The 27,991-nt window shown below is 47.1% G+C and overlaps 1 protein-coding gene across 9 annotated transcripts in view; it reads left to right on the top strand.

The window, feature by feature from the left end:
* SLC8A1 (solute carrier family 8 member A1) overlaps window positions 1-27,991 on the top strand; it is a 329,095-nt gene that overhangs the window by 242,749 nt on the left and 58,355 nt on the right. For 7 of the 9 annotated variants that reach the window (XM_037896398.2, XM_037896397.2, XM_037896402.2 and 4 more), the window contains one exon: window positions 27,874-27,980. The exons of the other annotated variants lie outside the window; for them this stretch is intronic. In XM_037896398.2, the coding sequence (XP_037752326.1) occupies window positions 27,874-27,980 (107 nt within the window). The remainder of the gene's footprint in view (window positions 1-27,873; window positions 27,981-27,991) is intronic. 9 annotated transcript variants of the gene reach the window in all.

The raw sequence follows: 27,991 nt of genomic DNA on the forward strand, positions 1-27,991 counted from the left end.
AGAAATTACCTTTCTCTTTTAGCAGCTGTCAGAAACTTGAAAAATTAAGCCACTAAGTGCAGAAAAGCATTGCCTGGTGCCAGGATTTGAAGAGTTTTGTGCTAAAGAAAAATCCAAATAAGCAACCATGCTTTTTTTTCTTTTTCTCTTCTTCAGCAAATGCTTGCTATGTTTTGTGCAACTAATAATGCAGGCAGGGTGTACAGACCTGCCCAACTTTAGACCTGTCAGATATCTGGACATCAGCACTCAGCTTGCTACATCCAATTTTCTGTAACTACAAAAGTCACAAATATTCTAGCTCTGTAAAAAGGGCTATTATCTATAACATTATAAACCAGTAAAACTGTATGTGCTTCTGCTTTAACTACTGGGGATTGGGAATGTCAGTCTAGACAGTTTGTTTGCATTATGTAAACCACATACATGTAATAAATAGATTCTATTACACTGGTCAACGTTTTATCTGGGTTGTGCAGTTAGTTACTAGTGTTTTCAATACCACACAAACTCTTGGGTAGCGTTGTGCCATACCTACTCTGTAATTCCCTTTCAAAGCAAAGCAAAATACTGAAGCAGGGAAGGTATATCAGTCACTTATATTCACCTTGTCTCATAACACAAGGGCAAGGGGATGTTCAATGAAGCTGGGAGTGGTAAATTCAGAATGATACATGCAAATATGTTTTTCACACAACATACAATTGGCCTGTGCCACAAGATAGTGTTGAAGCCAAGTATTTAGGATTTCAAAGAGGGTTGGGCAGTTATATGGATAATGAGAATATCCAGGTTTATCATAGTACATATAGGAATATAGAAGGAATACAAACCCTCATGCTTCAGGGCTTCAACCAGTCTCTATTGGGGATCAGGAGGAAACTTCTGTTGGAGGAAGGTTAACCCATACGGCCTACTTCAGGGTTCATTCCCCTGAAGCAGCTGGTACTGGCCATTGTTGGAGACTGGATGGTCTGATCCAGTATGGCAGTTCCTGTGGTCCAGACGCTGCTTGGCATACAGGGAACATGCACACTGCTATCCGTCTTCCTGGAGTGCAAGATCCTTTCACCCATGACATGGTTCTCCTCCTTGCTGCTAATCTCTATCCCTGCGGGGGTGCCTCATTCGCCTACAGGAGTAGTAAGGGAGCAAATCCTGCGCTCCCCTCCATGCAGGGACTGCAGTTCTGCCCAGTTCTAATGCAGAGCATGCAAAGGAGGGTAGTGCTGGAATGCCACGCATACAGCATACACACACATAAGGACCTAGCACTAACTGGCTGACTTGCAGACTAGCAGATGTCTGAGAATCAATTCAGCTGCGTTAGCAGGAATCTGAAAACACGTACTAGAAACAGTAATGTTGACAAACATTTTTCAAATGTCATCTAAAAGACACACACCGCTTGAATTTATCCTCTTGCTGCTGATGCTTTAACCCTCTAGCTATTCATTTGCAGGGGAAATATTTGGACAAAGGGAGTGCTGGGTGCCAGCACAGAAGGGGTTAACCAGATTGGTTTCTAGTCTCAGTTGTTTACTCCAGGTGTTCTCATTATGAATCACTCCTACAAGCTATTTCTATAGCTCTCTTGGGCGATCAGTGGAAGCTGGATGGCTGATGTGCTGCATGAACTCGTTATTCATGCCAGCCATTTGGCAAGGAATGTTGGTCAGTCTGTCTGCTGTAAGAGAATGCCATGTTCCTATTGGGTATCTGGAGAATTAGGGTTAGCTCCTGATTAGCCAATTGGTTGTTTGCTGGGGTATTTACAGCATTTCTTTGTGTTTGCCACTGGTTGCATCATCCATTTGTACATACAACACCTCTTAAGACCTTTGTGTGCAGTGGGTGAGGGCTACTTCCACGTCACTAGGCTTCTCCTTATCCTGGCATTTTATGCTCATCTGGCTAAAAGCAGAGTTTAAAAAACCACGATGTTAATGAAGCCCCAAAACAGAACCAGCTTGAGAGATCCTGGAGCTCAGCCCCAGGCTGCGGGACCGTCTCAGCTGCACAGCCCAAGGTGGTGGGGAGGAGCCCTGAAAGGAAATCTGCCTCCAGAACCGGTGGAGGATGCTGCTGATCCTCATCTGGGTAACAGAGCGTGTTCTCCTCCCCCTGCCTTCTGGCTGCCCTTTCATGCCCAGGAGGGCAGCCATGCATTCTGAGGCACACAGGAACTGCAGCGGTGCTGGCTGCTGCACAGGGTCACAAGGTGAATAGGGCTCATTGAACACATATGGGGCAGCTGGGCAGGAGCTGGGCCCTTAGGCAGGGTCCATCCCCATGGAAGTCAGCGGGAAGACTGCCATTGATTACAGTGGGCATTGGATTCAGCCCTTAGTAAGGATTCTCCTCCCTGCTCCTTTTAACATGAGCTGTAATCTGAGGAACAGCGATACCGTGGTCATAGAGCTGCTCTGCAAGAGAAATCCGAATGTGGCCTGGCTGGGAAATCACCATGCTCTCCATAGTAGAGCTGAACAAACTGTATGAAGTGAGTCACTGACCTGATCAATTTTGCCTTTTATACTGTTGGTGACTTGGCCACAACCGGACTGAGGAGGGCCCAAATCTGTTTGCTACCTGAGGTTATTCCTGGATTTTCCCAGAGCATGAGCCTGGGTTTGCAGATCACTGCTGAATTTGGAATGTACACATTTCTTGCTGCTTTGGTTAGTTACACCAATCATTTGGTTTCTGGCCTCTTACATAACTAACTACACAGTGTGGATTGGGAATTGCAAAGTTTACGATTGACTAGAGAATTCAGAATTTGTTTCTGCTGAATATTAAGATGTTTGGGCTTAAAACAAGCTGTGTGTGCATTTTCATGTGCATATAGGAGAGACTGAGGTAGGGTGGGCTTGTGCTCCAGGTGCTGGCTTGGGACCTAGCCTGTCTGGGTTCCATTCCCAGCTCGTATGACTTCGGCCAACTCATGGGATAAGCTCTGTGCCTCCATTTCCCCATCTGCAAAACAGAGGGGATAGTGATGCTTCTCCAGGGAGCTGTGTGGATAGATTTATTACTATGTGTTAGGAATTCAGTGGTAAGTGGCAGAGAACAGCAAACAAACACAATTTGCTTTGAATTCAAGTGAATTTCAGAAAAATGTTTTCACTTTTCCCTCCATTCTGCTCCATACACTGTGTATCAGCTTCTGTAGTTCATCACTCATGCATGAAGCTGCTCACAGAGATGCCTTTTCCTGTTGGCATTTATCACTAAACATTAGCTCTTCTTTTCTTTTGTACTCAGTCATTCCACTAGATATCTTAATTTAATCTGAAGACAGGGCTCCTTAATGCTTGACCATGCCTATCAGCCGAGAGGATAGTGGAGAACTTGGCTTGCAAGGCTTGTTAATGCCTTTAATTAAACATTGCATGTATCATTCTCTGTCTCTTCCAACTTGCATCTACTGAGCCTGGCATCTGTCATGTAACCTGAGCGATGGTCTGTCATATCCCAAATCTGTCCCCTCTTAGTTTCTGAACTTTACTAGGATTTGATTTGTGAGACACATAACAGTTACTTCTTAATGCAACTTTGATAACAAGACTGCATTATCAAAAAGAAGAACAACGTATCAAACAAGGAGCTTTCTAGCAGATCTATTTGGGGGAGGAGGGGGAAGAGACTTCTCTGGTTGAATTTTAACCAGTTTCACTTACTAACCTTCTAGATGTTAGTGGGGAACTGCAACCTGAAAGTTGGACCTGTCCCCCTCACTGCTGGTGAAATCTACAGGAGTGATAGGAATCATGGTTTATTACTATTGGGAGACTGCTAATACATCTTCATGGGAGGCCAGTGTGCTGACTTCCTTCAAACAAACAGGTGGCCTTTGCCATCACAGTCTTGCCAGTTATCTCCCCATCTTTGGAGAAAGTCAGTGGGAAGTCTGGGGGACTGCGAGAGGCATAATCCCTGAGAGCAGCGGGAGCTGATGGAGAGGGAAGCAGAACAGGAGGAAGGGCGTGGGGAGGAAGATAAACAGGGTAAAGAGTATAGTGAGAGCATCAAGTACTGCCCTGGCAACACAAGAGAAGAGCGAGGCCCTGGGCTGCTGAAGGCATGAAGGTCATTGGCTCCCACCTCAGCGAGAAGGTATGACTGGATGAAGTCCCTAGCATCTTCCTTATATACCGCTCCAGTTCCCAGGAGCCTGGTGCAGGGAAGGGAAGCCAAGCCATTGACCCTCCTGGAGGGTGATCCTTGCATCACAGCTATTGTGGTTGTCCCTTCCCACTCATAAACCAGCAAGCTGACATCTGTCCTATAAGGTTAGCTATCAGACCCTTCGCAGTGCAACGGAGAGGCGTGATGTGATGGGAGAGGAATTTTCCATAGAATTCATTAACCTGAGAGTTCTGCTGTGACTGTTTCATTTAAAAGCCTTAGATGTCAGCTGAGACATCACTTTTTCATAAAGCCATGCTTGGAGGATCTGAACAAATCCCAACAGAGGGCATCAGACTTGAAATTGTGGCGGATAATTAGATTCTGTGCTCATGAAAATCACATCACTTGTACTGCTGCTGGGGTTTTTCTTCCACAGGCTCTGAGTCTCGTTCCCTGCTGCCTTACTCCTGACTCCACCAATTTCTTCAGCCTTTCCCCAGCCTGAAACTGGAGTAACACTATGGTGAATCAGGTCCCACTCCTTTTCACTAGCTACCGTTTTCTGCGAGAACTTGCCAAGCCTGCATTTGAGAAAAGTGATCAGGAAAAGCACTTACAGTCTAGGACAGGGGTGGGCAAACTTTTTGGCCCAAGGGCCACATCGGGGTTGCTCAACTGTATGGAGGGCCGGGTAGGGAAGGCTGTGCCTCCCCAAACAGCCTGGCCCCACCCCCTCCCACTTCCTGCCCCCTGACTGCCCCCCTCAGAACCCGACACACAACCAACGCTCCTTGTCCCCTGACCACCGTTTCCCGGGACCCTGGCCCCTATCCAACCCCACCCCCTGCTCCCTGTCCCCTGACTGCCTCGACCCCATCCACACCCCTGCCCCTAACCATCCCCCAGGACCCCACCCCCTATCCTGCTCCCCATTCCCTGCCTGCCCCCCCGAACCTCCACCCCATCCAACCGCCCCCTGCTCCCTGTCCCCTGACTGCCCCTCGGGACCCCCTGCCCTTTATCCAACCTCCCCGCTCCCCGCCCTCTTACCATGCCGGAGCCAGCCGTGCTGCCCAACAGGAGCGGTGGGCCAGAGCTCTGCCCGCGTGGCAGTGTGGCTGCGGGGGAGTGGGGACAGCGGAGAAGGGGCCGGGGGCGAGCCTCCCCAGTGTGGAGCTCAGGGGCCAGGCAGGACGGTGGCCCGCGGGCCGTAGTTTGCCCACCTCTGGTCTAGGACAAACAGTTTCATCTCATTTCAATGCACCCTGGCATGGGGAGGGGAAAAAGTGCAGAAATGCAATTCTAGCTCATCTGTGTCCTCTTGCTGTATTTGTGTGTCTCAGGGCCACACAGCTCAGGAAGGGCAACCAGCCAGAAAGCAGCCACTTCACATAGTGCTACGATCTGATACACTGTGCACTGAAAGAAACCCCTTGACTTCAATGGGCTTTGGATCAGGCACTTAATGAACAACAATGGCCCACATCTTCAACTGATGTAAACTGGAGTTGCTCCATTCACTTCAAGCAGTAACTTCATCCATCAATTTCCATGGAGCTCTGCTCATTTACACCAAGAGAGGATCTGGCCCCTGCCTTCATATTAATTTTAAAACATAAATCTAGAAAGTGTGCAGGTGTCTGCCATCCTAGAGCAGCTGTGATTTATGAAGTGAGAAGTATATTCATTCAGCCTGATTTCCACTTCAGGGTTTTATTGCATGTGTCCTATAGCATATCATTTACTGGTGAAACTTCTACAGCTGCAAACAATGCTTTCCCAGCAGCCATTCCCCTAGTGGTACTGATTTTGTAAAAGCCAGAATATCAAGTAGTATTTTATTATACCCGAGCAGATTGCTGTGGTTCTTTGGTGTAGAGGTTGGATTGTTTGTTTATTATTTGCTACAGGTTCCTTGTTTTAATCAGAACTTGAGAAAGAAAGAAAAATCCTTCCAAGTTCACCTTGAAGTAATTGTAAAGATGATGGTGCGAACACTGTTCCTATCTTTAAAAATACCCAGGGCTAGTTTCTGTACACAGCTACTAGTGCTTTGGTACTAATTTTACCAAGCACTTCTAGCCCATAGAGCACTTTGGGACACGTGCCCTGACGGTGTGATAGAGAGATGGAATTCTGTCACACTGTTTTATGATTAGAAACAAAGAGCTCGGTCCTGCCACCTTTCCTCCTGCTAAGCGTTACTTTGCTCCACAAATAATCCCATTGCTTTCAGTTGGCCACACTTTGCCTGACCCTTATGCAGGCACTTGGTGAGGGGAAAGGCAAAAGAAGCCTTCTCACACGCACCCCATGCCCCGTGTGAGGGCCAGGTGGAATTGCAGCCCCAGTATACAATGACACAGAGGACACAGTACTAGAAGGGAGAGGAAATGTCCCCATGCACCAGGACCAGCGCAGCAGACGGAGCAAACTACACCCCGTGAAGGGCTGTAGCATCATGTACTGCACTCCCCTGTGCTACGCTGGGCAACGCTGAGAGGATGTCTCTCTATGCTTAATACTGACCCTTCCTGGAGATTGTGCTTTCGGGGCCTCATGGGGTCTTGCACAGGGGGAGGGGAGGGCGAGCCAGCAGGTATACTCAGAATAGTAACTCTGTGCAGAGTAGAGTGTCTGCGTGATTAAGCCCACAGGTCCCAGTCCTACAAGCACCCTAGCCCCATCACATTTAATGGGAGGTCTGCCTCTGTCTCAAATAAACCAGCTGAAGACAACGGAGGGTATCAGGCCTCACTCGGTCCCTGTGCGCCGCTCCCACCTATGGGCATCATCTCCCTCCTCATCTATCCCTCATGGAAGGCACTTAGCTCACAATGGACCTGCTCTCTCCATGCTTATTAGCATGATCCCTGGCTCATATTAATTTGCCTCCTTCCACATGTTGCTCTTGAAGATGCTACAGCGTGCTAACATGCCTCATTTGGGTTCTGTATATTTCCTTAGGCTCTCATTGCTTGTTCGCTATCTCTGTGGAGGAGCTCATCCCTTGTTCTGCTGCACCATGCATTAAACGCAGAAAGATGATGTAGTGTAAAAATTGCAAAAGCTTATATCTTCCAAACACAAAAGGCCACACACAGCCTTTGAGTCTTTTATCTGCATGTGGAACTGCCATGGATGTCAATAGTAGTTCCACACATGGATCGAGGGCAGCAGTATATTGCTCCTTTTGTATATGTATTTTTCCCTTTAAACACATGGGGCTGAATTAGTGTGACTCAGCCTAGCTCTGTTGACTTTAATGGAACTATGCCAAGTTACACCAGCTGAGGATCCGGCCCATGAGCCACATGATTCTCCTTTGCCCTGGGTAACTTAAATATATATTCAGTGCACCCAATAAACAGGTGTATTATGTAAAGGCTCTGAAGAAAGCCATGAAAATCACAATGAAAGATTCCTCGTGTCCGTGAGTATGCTCATTTTCAAGGTAAAAATCAGTGGGAGTTGAGGTTAAAATGTTGGCTTTAATTTGGAATAAGACAGCTTTCCTCGTACTTAGGAGAAGGTTGGTGGTTTGTAATTAAATCCTGTTTTTAAAAAAACTAACATTAAAAGAGAGAGAAAAATTAAACAGGCATAAATTGCCTGTCATGGACCACATCCTTGGGTTGTATAAATCAGTGTAACTCCACTGAAACCAATAGAGTCACATCCTCAGCTGATGTCAATTGGCCATAGCTCCATTGGAATCAGTGGAGCTACCCTAAATTACACCAGCTGAGGATCTGATGGGGGAGAAGCACAGAACCTCTCCCTCACCCAACAACACAACTGGAGAGAAATCTCTGTGCAGAAACCTAGTGGGGCTTTCCTGCCCTTTGGCCTGCAGCCTTCCCGTGTGTGAAGCAATCGACCCCTGATTCCTCAAGCTTGTGGCTGGTAAGCAATGGTCATAGCCCTGAAGGAAAGCAGGGTGGAAAAGCACTCAGTGGGAGCGAAGGTGCTGTAAGCTTTCACTAAACCACTGAGCCGCACATGTTCTGTCAAATGGAAGTCCCTGTAGCTCGTTGTGTATCTATTACCGTAGTGCCCCCCAGTCATGGACCTGGCCCTGATTTCATTCTGTGTTTGTACAGGACCTGGCACAGAGACAGTCCCTACCCAAAGGGCTTGCTCTTGCTATAGCTTAGGGTTCCGATTGCTGAAATGTTCATGTCCTTCATGCTGCGATTGGTGGCTGTCATCTGGAATGGGTGACTGCCGTGCAAGGGCTCAGTGGGATTTGAGTGATATGATTTCAAGAGCATGACTTTCTGCTTATTTCAGCTGCTAGGGTCCCGAACTATGATTACGGTGAAAACCACAGCACACCATATTTCACTAACCCAGTTTGGGTATCTGCAGGGTTTCTTAGTAAACTAGACTGGATTTGTGAAGTGTTGTTACAGACCTAAAAGGCAATGGGCCAGATTCCCAGCGGATGTAATCAGCACAGCTCCAATGAAGTCAATGGGGATACACTGTTCCATGCACATGGGTGCAGCTCCCCCAAGTTCCCTGGCTGGCCTTTTGTCAAGACCTCTGAAGGGGAGGGAGAACAGCCCAGTGACGTGACAAAGGGATGGAGTAAAGGACGCTCAGGAGATGGAAGTGAGCGTGTCTTTGAAATGCAACATTACATTAACCCCCCACACCTCACTGACAGAAGCTGTGCCAACCTCCTGGGGCGGGAGGCGAAGGGAGCACAGAATCAGGGGAGGGGAGATCAGGGCAAAAGGGGACTTGTCAGAACAAATCTAGGGTTCCCCGGATCTCCGGGCTTGCCTGCACACAGAATGTTTGCCTGGTGTAACTGGGTAGTTGCAGCACTCCATGTTCTCTCCGTGCAGGCAAACCCCCTGGGCTCTTAAAGGAACAGACAGACTCTGGTATTAACACCTCCTTGAGGTAAACAGAGTGCAAGGGGAGGGGGAGAATTCACACACCTGCTGCTGCAGCTTCCCCTGGTGCTGAATTGTCAACCCTCTCCAGCCAAACAATGGCAGCTATTGTTCTGTTCAGACCTTAAACCACCCTCAGCCCTACAGCATCAGGCTAGAAATGTGTGAACTCTCCCCATCCCCACCCTGTTACCTCTGATGTGTTAATCCCACTGCTTGGATCAGCCTACTGAAACGTACCACAGGTGTGAGTATGTGGGTCTAACACGGTACTCAAGAACTCAGGCCAGGTCCTGCGGTGTAGCTGTGTTGCACAGGTGTGTGCGCGTGCGTGCCCACAAAGGGGATTAATACTTGCCTTTGCGCTCCCCTGGTCCTGCTGCTTCCATCTGCAGAGCCAATTCCCCTGCCCCAAGGCCTGCTCTGAACAGCCACACTGGGCCGCAAACATGGCTCATCTTTGGTGTGACACAGGGGCTCCTTCACCACATGCCCTTTCCTTGGGCCACCCCCGCCCATCCTGTCTTTGGCGGGGGGAGTGAGTGTCATAGACCCCCTTTATCAGTTCTGTTCCACAATGGGTTATCCATGTCTGAGGCAGGCAAGCTGGCTCTTCTGGCCTGGCCTGGCCTGGCCTGTTGCCTGTCCCCTGGCCCTCTTTGCCCTTGTGTTCTGTGAGGGAGGCCTGTTAAGAGAGTTCATCCCCCGATTTGGGTTTCCTGTCTCTGTTAACAGCGATCGAGGCACCCATTTCACAGGCCAAATTATGCAACAGGTTTGCAAGGCCCTGAATATCACCCAACAGTTTCATTGTGCTCACCACCCCAGAGCGCAGGGGCAGGGCTACTTGCTTTCCCTTTCATCGCTGCATTGCTCCTTTCTGCCTGGTGCAGCAGCAGTAGTGAAGGCTGGGCATATGCCTTGAAGGTGCATCTCCCCTTTAAGCTACCACAGAAAGCTGCTCTGTGCATTACATACAAAATGGGAAATGACTGCCCAGGAAGGAGTACTGCAGAAAGGGATCTGGGGGTCATAGTGGATCACAGGCTAAATATGAATCAACAGTTAACGCTGTTGCAGAAAAAGCAAACCTCATTCTGGGATGTATTAGCAGGAGTGCTGTAAGCAAGACACAAGAAGTAATTCTGCTCTACTCCGCGCTGATTAGGCCTCAACTGGAGTATTGTGTCCAGTTCTGGCCGCCACATTTCAGGAAAGATGTGGACAAATTGGAGAAAGTCCAGAGAAGAACAACAAAAATGATTAAAGGTCTAGAAAACATGACCTATGAGGGAATATTGAAAAAAAATGAGTTTGTTTAGTCTGGAGAAGTGAAGACTGAGAGGGGACATAACAGTTTTCAAGTACATAAAAGGTTGTTACAAGGAGGGTAGGAGAAAAACCAATGGGCTTTGTCATAAATATAAAGGGAAGAGTAACAACCTTTATGTATGCAGTAAAATAAAATCCCTCTTGGCCAGAGGTACAGAATCCCCTTGCCTGTAAGGGGTTAATCAGTTCAATTAACCTAGTTGGCACCTGTCCAGAAGGACCAATGGGGAAAGAAGATACTTTCAAATCGGGGGGGAGGCTTTGTTTTGGGCTGTGTGTGTGTTCTCTCGGAGACAAAGAGAGAGACCAAGCAAGTAATCCAGCTCCTACTGAAATGATACATCTAATATTACAGAAATAGTAAGTAACAGCAAGGAATGCATTAGATTATCTTTTGTTTTAGCTTGTAAATTTTCCCTGTGCTAAGAGGGAGGTTTATCCCTGTTTTTTGTAACTTTTAAGTTTTGCCTAGGGTGGAATCCTCTGTGTTTTAAGTCTTATTACCCTGTAAAATTACCTTCCATCCTGATTTTACAAAGGTGCTTCTTTTACTTTTTTTCCCTTTATAATAAAGTTCTGTTTTTTAAGAATCTGATTGGGTTTTAGTGTCCTAAAAACCCAAGGGTCTGGTCTGTGCTCACCTTGTTTACCTATCTGGTTGGTAGATTATTCTCAAGCCTCCCCAGGAAAGGGGGTGAAGGGGCTTGGGGGAATATTTTGGGGAAGCAGGAACTCCAAGTGGTCCTTTTTCTGAATCTTTGTATAACTCACTTGCAGCGGAACGCATCCAAGGACAAGGAAGGATTTGTGCCTTGGGAAAGTTTTTAATCTAAGCTGGTAGAAATAAGCTTAGGGAGTCTTTCATGCGGGTCCCCACATCTGTACCCTAGAGTTCAGAGTGGGGAGGGAACCCTGACAGGCTTAAATTACAGCAAGGATGGTTTAGGTTGGATACTAGGAAAAACTTCCTAACTGTCAGAGTGGTTAAGCACCGGAATAAATTCCCTAGGGAGGTGGTGGAATCTCCATCATTGAGGATTTTTAAGAGCAGGTTGGACAAACACCTGTCAGGGATGGTCTAGATCAGTGGTTCTTAACCTTTACTGAAGCCTGCACCCCTTTGGTTCTCAAAATATGTTCTGACACCCCTTATCAAAAATCAAAATATGTTCTCACATCCCTTATCAAAACTCATTGAAGTAGATCAGTTCTTTAAACCTAGATATATTTTTGTTTATTACAGTAATCAATAAAAAATGTATAATGTTAATAAATACATAGGTTTGATTAAACAAATTAGTTGTACTTACATGCCTGTGCTTAATTTGTGTTTTTGATGATTTACCTTCTAAAAAAATCTGGCAAGTCTAGCACCCCCAGAAAGGCATCTTGCACCCCCAAGGGGTGCATGCACCCCAGGTCAAGAACCGCTGGTCTAGATAATACTTAGTCCTGCCTTGACTGCAGGGGACTGAACTAGATGACAGCTCAAGGTCCCTTCCAGTTCTATGATTCTATGATTACCTGGCAATGGGGGCATATTGCAGAGCCATTAGGAAGCCATGCTCACTCCATTAGGAAGCCATGTGGTGAATTAGCTGATGAGTTAGAAAATGCCTGTGTGTTCCAGCAGCTCCTGTGCTTGGACACCATTGGAATTCCCCAGCAGCTCAGCAGGTACTTGTAGGCTGGCTCTGCTTTGCAAGCTTAAGAGGCAAACAAAAGATTATATACTATGGTCCTTTATTAGCAGAAGCCTAATAGGAGAACGGCAGTGTGCTGGGAAGACAGGGCAGGGCAGAAAAGGTGGGGGAGTAGCACTGTATGTAAGGGAGCAGTATGACTGCTCAGAGCTCCAGTATGAAACTGCAGAAAAACCTGAGTGTCTCTGGTTTAAGGTTAGAAGTGTGAGCAACAAGAGTGATGTAGTGGTGGAGTCTGCTATAGACCATCGGACCAAGGGGATGAGGTGGATGAGGCTTTCTTCCGGCAACTCGCAGAAGCCACTAGATTGCACGCCCTGGTTCTCATGGGCAACTTTAATCATCCTGATATCTGCTGGGAGAGCACTACAGCGGTGCACACACAATCCAGGAAGTTTTTGGAAAATGTAGAGGACAATTTCCTGGTGCAAGTGCTGGAGGAGCCAACTAGGGGGAGAGCTTTTCTTGACCTGCTGCTCACAAACCGGGAAGAATTAGTAGGGGAAGCAAAAGTGGATGGGAATCTGGGAGGCAGTGACCATGAGTTGGTCGAGTTCAGGGTCCTGACACAGGGAAGAAAGGTAAGCAGCAGAATACGGACCCTGGACTTCAGAAAAGCAGACTTCGACTCCCTCAGGGAACTGATGGGTAGGATCCCCTGGGGGAATAACATGAGGGGGAAAGGAGTCCAGGAGAGCTGGCTCTATTTCAAAGAATCCCTATTGAGGTTACAGGGACAAACCATCCCGATGTGTCGAAAGAATAGTAAATATGGTAGGCGACCAGCTTGACTTAATAGTGAAATCCTTGCGGATCTTAAACATAAAAAAGAAGCTTACAAGAAGTGGAAGATTGGACAAATGACCAGGGAAGAGTATAAAAATATTGCTCGGGCATGTAGGAATGAAATCAGGAGGGCCAAATCGCATCTGGAGCTGCAGCTAGCAAGAGATGTTAAGAGTAACAAGAAGGGTTTCTTCAGGTATGTTGGCAACAAGAAGAAAGCCAAGGAAAGTGTGGGCCCCTTACTGAATGAGGGAGGCAACCTAGTGACAGAGGATGTGGAAAAAGCTAATGTACTCAATGCTTTTTTTGCCTCTGTCTTCACGAACAAGGTCAGCTCCCAGACTGCTGCGCTGGGCAACACAGCATGGGGAGTAGGTGGCCAGCCCTCTGTGGAGAAAGAAGTGGTTCGGGACTATTTAGAAAAGCTGGACATGCACAAGTCCATGGGGCCAGATGCGTTGCATCCGAGAGTGCTAAAGGAGTTGGCGGCTGTGATTGCAAAGCCATTGGCCATTATCTTTGAAAACTCATGGCGATCGGGGGAAGTCCCGGACAACTGGAAAAAGGCTAATGTAGTGCCCATCTTTAAAAAAGGGAAGAAGGAGGATCCTGGGAACTACAGGCCAGTCAGCCTCACCTCAGTCCCCGGAAAAATCATGGAGCAGGTCCTCAAGGAATCAATCCTGAAGCACTTACACGAGAGGAAAGTGATCAGGAACAGTCAGTGTGGATTCACCAAGGGAAGATCATGCCTGACTAATCTAATCACCTTCTATGATGAGATTACTGGTTCTGTGGATGAAGGGAAAGCAGTGGATGTATTGTTTCTTGACTTGAGCAAAGCTTTTGACACGGTCTCCCACAGTATTCTTGTCAGCAAGTTAAAGAAGTATGGGCTGGATGAATGGACTATAAGGTGGATAGAAAGTTGGCTAGATTGTCGGGCTCAACGGGTAGTGATCAATGGCTCCATGTCTAGATGGCAGCCGGTATCAAGTGGAGTGCCCCAAGGGTCGGTCCTGGGGCTGGTTCTGTTCAATATCTTCATAAATGATCTGGAGGATGGTGTGGATTGCACTCTCAGCAAATTTGCGGATGATACTAAACTAGGAGGAGTGATAGATACGGTGGCAGGTAGGGATAGGATACAGAGGGACCTAGACAAATTGGAGGATTGGGCCAAAAGGAATCGGATGAGGTTCAACAAGGATAAGTGCAGGGTCCTGCACTTAGGACGGAAGAATCCAATGCACCACTACAGACTAGGGACCGAATGGCTAGGCAGCACTTCTGCGGAAAAGAACCTAGGGGTTACAGTGGACGAGAAGCTGGATATGAGTCAGCAGTGTGCCCTTGTTGCCAAGAAGGCCAATGGCATTTTGGGATGTATAAGTAGGGGCATAGCCAGCAGATTGAGGGACATGATCGTTCCCCTCTATTCGACATTGGTGAGGCCTCATCTGGAGTACTGTGTCCAGTTTTGGGCCCCACACTACAAGAAGGATGTGGAAAAATTGGAGAGAGTCCAGCGAAGGGCAACAAAAATGATTAGGGGTCTGGAACACATGACTTATGAGGAGAGGCTGAGGGAACTGGGATTGTTTAGTCTGCAGAAGAGAAGAATGAGGGGGGATTTGATACCTGCTTTCAACTACCTGAGAGGTGGTTCCAAAGAGGATGGTTCTAGACTATTCTCAGTGGTAGAAGATGACAGGACAAGGAGTAATGGTCTCAAGTTGCAGTGGGGGAGGTTTAGGTTGGATATTAGGAAAAACTTTTTCACTAGGAGGGTGGTGAAACCCTGGAATGCGTTACCTAGGGAGGTGGTAGAATCTCCTTCCTTAGAAGTTTTTAAGGTCAGGCTTGAGAAAGCCCTGGCTGGGATGATTTAATTGGGGATTGGTCCTGCTTTGAGCAGGGGGTTGGACTAGATGACCTCCTGAGGTCCCTTCCAACCCTGATATTCTATGATTCTATGACAGAAAGCTACTGTCAACAGCTGGATTGCGAGACTGAGAGCTCACAATTGCACTTCTGCACTGTGCTGCACGCCAGATCTCTCAGAATCAAGTGGCCGAGCTCTGACTTGCCATCTTCTCTGGGGGAAAGAGCAATTTGGTAGTGGGCAATCAATGACAAGCCTTTCCTTGCAGGATGCCACTTTGCAGTGATTTCAGTGAGTCACAGCAGTGGGGGAGGAATATAAATGTTCTAGTACCACGTTTCCAAATGGACCTCTGAGTTGGTCTTGCCTGTTTTGCTTGCACTGCTGCACAGTAGCCACAAATGTGCCAAATGTAAAGCATGTTACTCTGTCTGCACACTAGCCGCAAGCCCTGTGTACCCTGGATTCCCTCCTTATTGCTTCTGACTGTTGAGATCAGCTTGGACTCGTAGGCTTGCAATCCCTAGACTTTTATCTCAGGGCTCACTGAAGAGCCCTCAACTCTGGAATTTGCTTCTTTCCGTGTTTCAATAGACAACCCCTCCCATTCCCCCCCCTTCCCCCCCGATTTGTTGGTTTTGTAACCAGCCCTAAAAATCTATTTATGGGCCTGCTTCAAAGCCACCAAAGTCAAGAATAGACTTTTGCTGCGGAGGTTCTCCAGTTCTGATGGCTGGTCTGGCTCACTGATGATATTGTGCCATCTTAGAATGCTTATTCTCTAATATTTCAGATTATTTCATGTTCCACATTTGATTGTGCACCATCCTTTTTGTACTGTATGGGGGGGACTGTCAGAGGCACAACGGGGGAGTGCGGCACCACCTGGAAAGGCTCACATATACTGATTCAAATGGGATTCTCCAGCAACAACAGACAAAGAAAGGGCTCTTAGATAAATTGCCTGCGTTTAAACTGACTCAGTCTGCTTTCTGATCCAGCAAATGGACAGAACCTTCTGTCCAAGGGGAGCCCCAATCCTTCCTGGGAAGGACTTTGGCCTGCAGAGGCCTGGTGAGACTGATTGGTGACCTCTGGTAAGCTTTCAGCCTACACACAGGAACTTCTATTGCTTGTAATATGTTTTCTCTGTAATGCTTTCACTTTAAGAATAAATGTGGTTGCTTAGAGAGGGCTATGTGGTATCTTATAACTGTGTCAAGTACGTTGTTCATAGCCTTCAGAGAGAGAGCAAAGCACAGACGCTGGCCTGTTCAGGCAGTCTGACTTATTGAGGAACTCCACAGTTCCCTGCTTACACTGTGAGCCTGGAAAAACCCCAGTCAGGAGGGAGAGAGACATGGGTCTCTGCCCAAGAGAGGTGATGGCTGAGGAGCCAGAAGCCTAGGGTGGGTGCTCTCATAGGACCACGGAAAGGTGCCCTGAACCGTGACAGTGCGTATAAATATAAATCACTGCATCTCAGACAGAAATGCCAGCTGTGTGCCCTATGGCCCCCTTCCTCTCAACCCCAACCTCAAATTGTATAATGAGTGCCTGGGATGGTGGCAACCCCCAAGGAAAAATACAATTGCACCTCCCAGAAAATATTTCTCCAGCTCCCCACTTTGCCTCAGTAACTCTCTCTCTCTGAGCAACATCCTCTATCGGGCTCAGATAACACAAAGGGAATTCATGCTGACAACCACCCAAGGACCAGCAGCGTATTAAAGGGAGGCAGGTAGCAAAGTGAAAGCTCCCTCAAGCTAGGGGCTCATCAGGCTGACACAGTTAAGGCACCTCAGTTTCATAGCTAGAAGCACACAAGGGAGTGATGTGGCCAGTATCCTAGCATCCAATCACCTGTGACTGCCCCAACCCAAGGGATCAGGTGCCCACTTTGCAGCAGGGTGAACTGGAGGTGACCTTTCAGTGTGAGATTGAGAGAGTTGCAAACCCATGACCTTAAGTGTTATAGGTGAGGCCCATAAGCACTCAGCCATTGCACTTCTGATGGTATGGGGGGTGCCAAACCCAAACTGACCCCAAGTACAAGAGTGCCTGAGAAAACCCTGACACAATAACATTGCTTCCAAGAGGGATAAAAAGACATGCCAAATGGCAGTCCAGGCGCACAGTGCTGCTTCATTCAGACACAGGTTTCTGAGTCTTGCATGAATGGACTGTGGAAGCAATGAACTGTAGCAGATCAAGCTATAAAAGTGATCTGAACACAGATCAGTGTTGCTGTCATTTAGACCCACATGCAATATGGTCCCTGGGACAGGCACAGACATACGTGCAGTGCAGTCACACACACCAGAATCTATAGGGCAGATGCAACATTTGGGACAAAGCAGTGTAGGGATGTGATGTTTGAGCATTGTTATCAAACTCCTCTCACTGTTTAGCCACTCAGCAGGGAGAGCTTTCCCAGGAGATGAGGAAAATATTTCAGCATTTGAGAGTGTCTGCGCTGACAAATCTCATTAAATTTGGTGTTTTTCTTAAAGCCCCAGCTCCTCGAGGGGAGAACGTCTGCTTACTTTTTAAAAAATAAATGCAAGTTTCGTGCTTATGGAGGAAAGCTGGAACATGTGACCAGAGTGCACCCCAAAGGCTCTGAAACCAGAAAGCAAATAAAAATAGCACAGCTTGTATTATTATGATTTTTTAATCTCCTCTCATGATTTTGGGAGCCTGACTCATGATTTTTGAAGGTTTGAGTTGGCAATACAGGTCTCTTCTTTGTGTAAACATTTTGTTTGGCTGGTCTAGGGAAAAGCTGGAATCCTTCAGGTTTGGAGAGTATTTGTGGAGCTTTTCACATTGACGGGAGAAGACATGGGTACATTTTACCAGGGTTTTACAGGGCTTTAGAAGTGCCAGATCATACCTGTGCCGTGTGAACTTGACTTAGAGAGGGAGGTATAAGGACTGGAAGATGCATCCTACATAGAATGCCCTGCTGATGTGCTGACTCATTAATATTTGCTTTGTGCCCTTTTCATTGGCAGACCCGTCCATCCATTCCCCTAGCAGCTTCGCTTCTGTTACCTGTTGCACATGCTGTTTTATATCCAGGATTGGACTAACTGGCACAATTGTAGTGTCAGCCAGATGAGGGATGGCAGGAATCAAAAGTGTCCACTTTGGAGTAAGACCCTACCTTCTTCGTGGAATACTTTGGCACCGTTGGGTGTGCAACATGCAGCAGGTACAAATTTCTATTAGGAACACGAAGACTTCCGGCAACCACTGTTTCTGCCATACAGCTGTCGTGGCTCTCAGCTCCCCCACCTGGCTTTAATAAGCTGATTTTCCCCTAGGAGATTCCTGCCACACTGCGTATAGTAGTGTTGTTAAGGCTATTGTGAGATGGTCATGGCCATTTCCATCCCATTGCAACAGGCTGCAGCAGTATCTCTTAGCTAGAGCTGTTGTAGGTGTCACCACTGGCTGTGTTAAACACCCAGCACGCATTTATTTAGAGTACAAATCACTACCTATGGAGTGAAATGAGTCAGTGTAGCCCCTCCCCTTCTTTGCCCATGTTCAGTCAATTGCTTTTGCTCACACGTGCTTAACTGCACTTCTGCATTTAAGTGAAAGAGAGTCTCCATCCACTCTGCAGCATGCCAGAGGGCTGCAGGGGAAGGAGACAAATTGTTTTTACTGCTTTCAACTTAAACTACTAATGGAATAAGGTGCACTGCTTTGGACTGCTTTCTCTCTATAATTCAATCATGACTCAATAATGTGCAGTCTAAAAAGGTGTTAGAATTTTTGCAGTGTCTAACTTACTGCCAGACAGGGCCCTCCTTACCCATATGCAAAGTACGCAGCTGTGTAGGGCAATAGGAAATTTGGAGCACCAAATTTCCTGGTGCCCTATGCAGCTGCATGCTGCTCCAGCCCCTGCTCCGCCTCTTCCCCATGGCCCCTGCCCGCTCCCACTCCCCTGAGGACTGCAGCAGGGGTCGGGCCTGCACTCACCGGCAGCGGGAAGTGCAGCGACCTGCCCCCAACCCGCCAGTGAGTGCTGGGGGGCGGTTCCCCCCTGCTTTCCAAGCCAGCCCCCGCCCCTGCAGAGTCCTGGGGCCAAACACCCCCCATGGGGGGGGGGGGCTGTGTAGGGCCCCAGAATAGCTAGGGATGGCCCTGCTGCCAGATTGTTAATAAGTTGTTTAACTTGCTAGCAGAAACCGGGACCATGGTATGTTCTGTGCAGTGCTTATGTGTTGTTCTGCATACCAAGGAATTATTCTTAAGCATCCTCTTTATGCTTCAGATTGTCTTGTATTAAGAATTACTGCAGCACCATGGCACTGGCTTCCCATGTGATGTCATTTCCACACTGGATGTAATGCAGTGATTAATTTGTGCCAGGGCTTGCCAGGGCTGAGCCCCAATAGCTGTAGGTTTGGCAGTTCATAGCCCCAGCGCCTCTGTGCTTGCTGCATCCGTTCTGAATGTAAAAAAATGACTTTGAGCACCGGCACCTCTTTCATTACAAAACTAGCACTGGTGTAGGATAACCATTTTCTCTTACTATTTTACCACTGATACCATATTGTCAGTCCGAACCATTGTACTCTGTACTTAGAATGGGGAATACTGCTAAAAGGGAAATATCTCACCTACAGGCGGAAGGTCAGGTCCTCAGCTAGTGTAAATCAGCATAGCTCCATTGACTTCAATGGAGTGAAGCCAGTTTACACCAGCTGAAGATCTGGGCCTAGCTGTTTGTTTATTCCCCATACACTGCTTTTTAGAGGAGGCATTTTCAGGGCTGAGAAATAGCATTCCCCAAGTATTGAATGGAAGATGAATTGGGTATGGGCTGTTGATTAATTCTAGGCAGCGGGGTACACTGGGCATGGTCTTCTACCTAGAAGAAAAATTAATACTATGTCTTTTTTTGAAGCTCATTTTTAAACCTTAGAAAAGATATTTTTCCCCCTCAAGAAATGTTTGGAAAAAATATTGTAAAGTTAGAAATATTACTTTTAACTTCCTCATTCTGATTCTGATTAACAGTCCACAGTTGCCAGGGTACATATTTCCACCCCATGCCTTTGGTGTTAGCTCTGTTGATTAGAAAATGTTATACATTGCATACTTTTTCTATCATGGTTACATTTTACTTGAATGATGCACATTGTCTATTTCACTTTCATTTTAAATAAGTGATATTATGTAATAAGTTGAAGGGATCTCTGAGCCACCAGTAACAGAGAGTCTGATTTAAAACTGATGAATGAACTTGTGGAATTAACCATTATGCAAACCTCACTGCATGGTTGTGATATTAGTTCTTTTCACTGATAGAGCATCTAGCAGAGAAAGGTATAACATGATCCAATGGCTGGAAGTTGAAGCTAGACAAACTCAGATTGGAAATAAGGCGTACATTTTTAATGGTGAGAATCTTAACCATTGGAACAATTTACCAAGGGTCGTGGTGGATTCTCCATCACTGACAATTTTTAAATCAAGATAAGATACTTTTTCTAACAGATCTGCTGTAGGAATTATTGTGGGGCAGTTCTCTGGCCTGTGCTGTACAGCAGGTCAGACTAAATCAGGGCTTCTCAAACTTCATTGCATCGCGACCCCCTTTCGACAATAAAAATTACTACATGACCCCAGGAGGGGGGACCAAAGCCTGAGCCAGCCCAAGCCCCAGGTAAGCAGCGGGGAGAGACCAAAAGCCGAAGCCCAAGGGCTTCAGTCCCAAGCAGGGGCCTCTAATCTGAGTCCCAACACCCAGGGCTAAAGTCCTCAGGTTTCGGCCCTGGGCAGTGGTGCTCAGTTTTCAGCTTCAGCCCCAGGCCCCAGCAAGTCTAAGCCAGCCTTGGCAATTCCATTAACATGGGGTCACAACCCACTTTGGGGTCACGACCACAGTTTGAGATCCGCTATACTAGTTGATCACAATGGTCCCTTCTGGCCTTGGAATTTATTAATCTTTCATCAGAGGATCTCAAAGCATTTTATATAAATGGGTCCATTTTAAAGCCAAGGCACAGGGAAGGTTAAGTGACTTTTCCAGCACCAGAAATAGAGCTGGATGAATAATGGATTTTTTGGTTCTCTGGCAATTCTGAAAAATAAAAATGTTTGTTTTGGGACAAACCAAAACCTACTTTTTTTTCAAAAATTTTCAGTGAATTAAATTTTTCAGGCATTTTGAGTAAAGCAAAAGAGGACTAGACTCTAGATCAGGGGTCGGCAACCTCTGGCATGCATGCTGAAGGCGGCATGCGAGCTGATTGTCAGTGGCACTTATACTGCCCGGGTCCTGGCCACCAGTCCAGGGGGCTCTGCGTTTTAATTTAATTTTAAATGAAGCTTCTTATACATTTTTAAAACCTTATTTACTTTACATAAAACAATAGTTTAGTTATATATTATAGACTTATAGAAAGAGACCTTCTAAAAACATTAAAATGTATGACTGGCCTTAAATTAGAGTGAATAAATGAAGACTCGGCACACCACTTCTGAAAGGTTGCCAACCCCTGCTATAGAGTCATTCCTGTTCTTCCTTTCTTTGGCCCAGTGATTATCCATTGTCATCTATAGTAACAATTCATAGTCATTCCTGACAGTGGTTAGTCAGGCGGCAAATGACTCTATAGCCGGGGTGGGCAAACTTTTTGGCCCAAGGGCCACATCGGGGTTGCGCAACTGTATGGCGGGCCGGGTAGGGAAGGCTGTGCCTCCCCAAACAGCCTGCCCTGCCCCTCCCACTTCCCACCCCCTGCCTGCCCGCCTCAGAGCTCCCCACCCATGCAACACTGCTTATGCCCTGACCTCCTCCTCCCAGGACCCCGGCCCCTAACCGCCCCCTGGGACCCCACCCCCTATCCAACTCCCCCTGCTCCCTGTTCCCTGACTGCCCCTCGGAACCCCCTGCCCCTTATCCAACCCCCCAGCTCCGCGCCCCCTTACCATGCTAGAGCCAGCCATGCCATCGCGCTGCCCGACAGGAGCAGTGGGCCAGAGCTCTGCCCGCATGGCAGGGTGGCTGCGGGGGAGGGGAAACAGCGGGGGAGGGGCTGGGGGCAAGCCTCCCCAGCAGGGAGCTCAGAGGCCGGGCAGGATGGACTGTAGTTTGCTCACCTCTGCTCTAGAGCCTGGTGGTTAGGATATTCACCTCAGATGTGGGAGACCCAAGTTCAAGCCCCTTCCCCAATGAATAGCTCAGACTAAGTAGGACAGCTTCAATAGGAGGGATTGAGGAAGCCTTAGACTGGAATATCCCATGGCCTGCCCTAGAATAAGAAATTCACACTGCTCTTTTCACAAACCAAGTCACTTTCAGAGCCTAATCTAGGTGTCCTATCCCCAGCATCTGGCTCTAATGACTGAGCCACACAGTCTCCCTACATAGTTTATATTTTGAGCGAAGAAAATAGTATAACAGCGATATGTGCCTTTTTGTTTTTTTTAAAAAAAAGAGACAATAGACCCAAGGGCTTGTTTGACATGGAGAAATTGGCGCCAGTGTAAATCTGTTGCTATAGTAAACCCTTATTGTAGACTCACTGCAAAGCAATGCCACTAACCTTGGTAATCTACCATTCTATTTCACACCAGTGCATGCCCCATCTTACTCTTGTGCAGGGCAGCTTATGCACCAATGCAATCGCTGTGTAGACAGGGCCTCAATCAACCTCTTACATGCTCCCTCTTCATTGCATTGGTTAGCGGTAGCAGACGTCTGGGGCCTTGTAGGTTGGGTTCCCAGTAGAGGAGAAATCCGTGATGCTGAGTCTGGTTGTCTTCTAAATGTAACTTGTTTTATTTGCACATGTACCTGGAACAGAGGTAGTCAAAAAGCATGCAGGGCAAGCCCTTCTTTCAGGGATCTCACCTCAGCGCCAACACCTGCTTCCCAGGGACAACTTTGCCTCAAGAATTGACTCTAATCTGAGACCAAACTCTCCTTCTGGCTCCTCTCCCTAGAATCTCACATAACAAACTTGCAACAGCCCATCACATGGCTATCCAAGACTGACCATTCGTTCACACTCTCTGACAAAAGAACTTGGGAAAACTATGTGTAACAGCTTTCAGAGTAACAGCCGTGTTAGTCTGTATTCGCAAAAAGAAAAGGAGTACTTGTGGCACCTTAGAGACTAACCAATTTATTTGAGCATAAGCTTTCGTGAGTTACAGCTCACTTCATTGGATGCAACAGCGCCACCTGTTGACACCTGCTGTGACTGTGTCTGGGACGCTGATCATGCAGCCAGCCTCCAATGATGTTAGTGGGACGCTGCTCAAGCAGAGAGGCCTGCCTGCAGGAAGCAGCTTGCAGGGTCAGGGCACAGACACCTGTTTGATGGAGAATATAGTTTCTGAGCACTGTTTGGACAAATAAGGGCCTGGTTTTCAGAAGTACTGAGTGTTCACAACCCCAAATCAGTGGAAACTGTAAGTCCTCAGGTGTCTTATGTTTTTCTTACTCTGTGATTTGTAAGTATAGAGTGAGGTTCCCTGCACTAGCCTGTATGTTACACTTTACATTGATAAATGTGGCTTTTTAAATTATGTTCCCTAAGAACAGCGATTTTATGCAGACAGGTTTCAGAGTAACAGCCGATGTTAGTCTGTACTCACAAAAAGAAAAGGAGTACTTGTGGCACCTTAGAGACTAACCAATTTATTTGAGCATAATATTTGAGCTCAAATAAATTGGTTAGTCTCTAAGGTGCCACAAGTACTCCTTTTCTTTTTATGCAGACAGAGAGGAATCAGTATGCATTTTAATGGGTGCTATCAGGAAAATTATTGATTACTTTACTAATGATTTTGAAATTGTCATTATGTTAAGTCCATCAGGGCTTTTTGTATGGCTTTGCCAAGAACTCTTGCATATCCTCCATTCCTTTTTTCATCTAAAACATTTTCACCTACCACATCAATGCAAAGCAAGATCTGCTCCATGTTTGGTAACTGTTTCATCTGTGCATAAAAACGATTGCAGCGATGATGATACATGGAAGAAGTTCTTTTGTTTTGTTTTTTCAGCCATTACTTGCGCAGTTATTGATGTCATTATAAGCATGAAGGACAAACTTAATAGACTTCGAGTATATCAAACAGTGCAAGAAATCATACCTGTTGTTCTGCTTAGTGATTTGTGGTGTTTGTACTAAGTTATGAAAAGCAAGGGATCTAATGCCAGTTAGCTTAACAGAAAGTTTTAGGTTGCAGTACTGAGCACTCAAATCTAAAACAAGGGCAGAAAGCCAAAATATGTAACTGATCTCTGATTTGGTCCCAATTCCCAGGTCCAGCCAAGTTCCACTGGACCTGACGGGTGGCTTTATGCTGCCTTTGTGTGCCTCCATCCTGGGACCTGCTGGGGGGACCAGTTGAGCCCTTCACATACATTAGAGCAGCCTCAGGGCTCCTCTAACCTGCACCAGTCTGCCTATGGAGAGTACATAAGAGATGAAGAATGAGAAAGAAGATTTCTTTCAAAGAGACGGCAAACCTAGGTAGAGGGGACACAAGAAGAGCAGTAGGAAAGTTAGTTTAGCCAACAAAGTTTGAAAGAAGCTGGAGTGGACTAGGAATGGACTAAGGGGGCTGGATGTAGACAATAATTAAGGAACCTCTGTGATGACACAGTTATTTTGTTAGTTTATTTGCATATTTTGTTCTGACCCACGTTCCGGCTCAGGATGGAGCCTGGGCCCTGAGACTCAACCCACTCTCAGTATTTCAGCGCCCAGGCTCCAACCTGCACCTGAAGGTCTACACTGCTATTTTTACCCCTGCAATGCAAGCCCTGTGAGCCCAATTCAGCTGATGTGGGCTCTGAGACGCACTGCCACAGCTCTCTCTTCGTAGTGTAGACAAACACTCAGACAGAAAGCAGACTCCTTCACTGCTTGCCATAGCTCCCCCCAAAGAAATGAAGATCACAAAGCCAGTGCCAGATTTCCAGTTAGGCACAGTAGACACATGCCTAGGGGCACCAGCGTTCTAGGGGTGCCTAAAAGTGGGTTAAAAGTTTAATTTGTTATGGAAAACACGAAGGTCAGCTGAAGGCAGGGGGTGCGCTGAAGATGCTGTGCCTAGGGCGCATAAGGTATAAATCCAGCCCTACACAAAACTAACCGCAGAATATTTCTTCAGGTTTGCTGTAGGCCCACACACTCCAAAAAAGGCCTGTGTGTAACAGCACCATCGGGGGACTTCTGCCAGGACAGTGTTAATGAATCTTTTCCATATCCATTGTTTTTTCCTGTGAACTTTCTCTGTCACCTACTTTGCACTGTATTAGGTGCATTAGAAAACAAAATTCTGGAAAGTGGCCAAGGCCTCCAGTAAGGTGGTGCCAGGTTTTGATGTTAGTTTATTGGTTCTCTAGCTGCGCTCTGTGCATGTTCTAAGGCTTCAGACTCACGTTGTTGCTAGAACAGCAAATTCAGTAATAGCAGAGAAACAGTCTTAAGTAGCTAGTCTGGATAAGAGTGTGGACGTATAGGTCAATTTCCACATTAAGGCCCATGACAAAAATATAATCAAAATCATTTTGGTTTGAAAAACAAATGTATTGCTTTAAAAAAAATAGCCTACCACCATTGATGCTTTCTCCACTTCCTCCTGCCTTAGCTTTCAGAAAGAATCTATCTTCTTTGAATTCCCAGAGTGTGAAAGGTCATATCTAGCATCATATGGAAACCTGTAAACTACTAGCTTCAAGAGAGACATCTTTAAAATCAGACGTGAATGGCTGACCATTGTCATATGCATGTGTCTGTGAGAAGCTGCCATTTTCATTTGTATGGCTGGTTAGCTTAAGCATTCTCTGTTAGCTTCAAGGGGGTGAGTGATTTGTTTGTTTGTTTCAAGTTTCAAATGTCAGCCGGGAGCCTGTGGCTTTTTGCAGTGAGGTCAGAGTCCCATCCTTACTAAGGGACCTAGGCTGCCCCAAGCTCTCTGAGCATTACACACCAACCTAATATGGAAACCACAGCAAAATGCACCACTTAAAAATAATGGGAGAGCAGTGGCAGAACCGTTAGCTGAGGCTGTAATAGCCCAACCTAATGCAGGTAAACCTGAATTTTCACAAAGTATTAAGTACATAAAGGCAGAGACAAAGGATGGAAGTAGGTTAAGTGACTGTTTTACAGGTAAATGGCTCCCGTCTCCAGAAGAGATCCTTGCCTGCCAACCATGGTTTTAGCTCTTTATAAAGGTTGTTTTACCAGATCCTCACTCCTGTGAAGAGTAGTTGGTTGCAGTTGTCTCTCTCAGTAATGGCTTTTCACTGTGAGAGTCAGGGTAGCAAGCCTTTCCCAAGAGTGGGATTTGAGGGGAGGGTGTGGGGTCAGAAGATTCGGGGCTCACATGTCAAAGGGGAGCTTGGCCTGTGGCATCCTGGCAGTTCTGAGTCTGGTGTCAAGGGCCACCATGGCCATGCACGTTGGGCCAAATCCCAATGTCCTTATTTAGGGCCTATTCTCTTCCCTCCCTACGAGAGAGAATTCTGCGAGCCTCAGCTGATGGGGACCTTGCTTCCAAGCTTTTCTGTCGGGAGGGCACGGTTTGCTCCCGGAGGATAAACCTGAGTATCACGTCCTTGACCTCAGATCCCTTCAGATCTGCTGGGATCTGCAGTTGAGGAGAGGTTTTGGTTCTTCCTGATCGCTGTAGAGCTACAGTACCAGGGCTATCGCAGACTATTCCCTAAAGGGATGGGGATCTCCCACACAGAGAGAGGGGTACAAAGTGCAAACTAATGCAAGCCTCACATGTTCCCCACAGGTGGGGGCCCAAACAGCTTCCTTCTCCTCAGCCATCCCTCCCAGCTCTGGAGAGTGGGACCCCCTGGAGCCCGCAGGCTTGAGGGGATCAGGTGGCAGACTGCAGAGATGAAACGCCTCTCCTTCTGCAGGGCTTGGAGTGAGGAGAATGGGGCCCTGGAGGGAGCAGCATGGGGCCCTCAGTTTTTACTCCGTGTTTACTTAAGCAAAGCTCCCATTGTCTTTGGCAGCCATTTCTACTGAGTGAAGATTTCAGCACTCAACCCAAGCTTGTGCACAGTGATGATCACAATGATCCAGCAAGAGCCAGAGACCAAAGTGCCCACCAGATCTCCTGGTGACACTGGCCAGGCCCACAACAGGATGGGTGGACTAATGAGGCAGGCTCTCAGGGGAATGTGAGGCTGGGAACTGTGCTGATTTTTAAAGGGCCATAGACTGGTCACTCTCTGTGGAAATACCTCTGTCCTGTGTGAATTCCAGATGTGAGTGAGCACATGTCCAAACTGGCCCATCAGAGTGAAGGCCAAGCAGCCCCAGCCAGCACTCCCCATTGGATTTAGAGTCCATGGAAGGAGGAAAGGTTGGGACCTCGGGGCCTCTGTCCTACCAGGCGTTTCAATTCCATGACAATGTAGACACCCTGGAGGTGACTGAGACATTAGTACTGCATGTGTGAACCTGTGTATGTGCACACACATTCTATACAGAGCCCAGAGCAGGGCTTTCAGATGAAAGGTCCCTTCCATCTTCTCAGGGCTCCTGCTTTTCTGTCTCACACTCTGATGAGCCTGCTGCTCATTCTCCACTTTTCTTGGCTTTGACTGGGGCAGATTAACTCGAGACCCTATTAATCAGTGAGAAAGGGACCCTGGCATCCTTGTGCGGGATTCCATGTGCTTCACCTCTCCTCCTCCTTGGGGACATGGGTCGGGGGCAATCTCCTCCATTCCCCAGGGAGGGTTACTGTGGCAACGGCGACGTATATTTCACATATCATGAAGATCCAGAGGTGCAGCATGTGAAGAACACAGACCAAATGCAGCCATAGGGTCAGTGGAGTTAATTCCATACCAGCCCATGGAGTTTGCCCCTACTTATCCCAGATGTGACCTCAGCCCCGTAGTTCCCAGGGTGCATTTCAGTGTTATTCCTGAGCCTTATTGTAGAATGCTGTGGGATGCTGTGTGGCTGCCCCCTGAGATAATTACTTGATGAGTCTTTACCCAAACTATCTTCCTTTTGATGTTTCCGTCCTCCCTCCTGTTTCTCCTTTTCTTTACTCTCCCTTTCCCCCCTTACTCTTGAATCTCTATTCTTCTCTGTTTCAGCAAAACGATATCAGTCAAAATAATTGATGATGAGGAGTATGAGAAAAACAAGACCTTCTACCTTGAGATTGGGGAGCCCCGTCTGGTGGAGATGAGTGAGAAGAAAGGTGGGGGATCT

This window comes from Chelonia mydas, chromosome 3 (assembly GCF_015237465.2).
Source record: "Chelonia mydas isolate rCheMyd1 chromosome 3, rCheMyd1.pri.v2, whole genome shotgun sequence".
Lineage (NCBI taxonomy): Eukaryota > Metazoa > Chordata > Testudines > Cheloniidae > Chelonia > Chelonia mydas.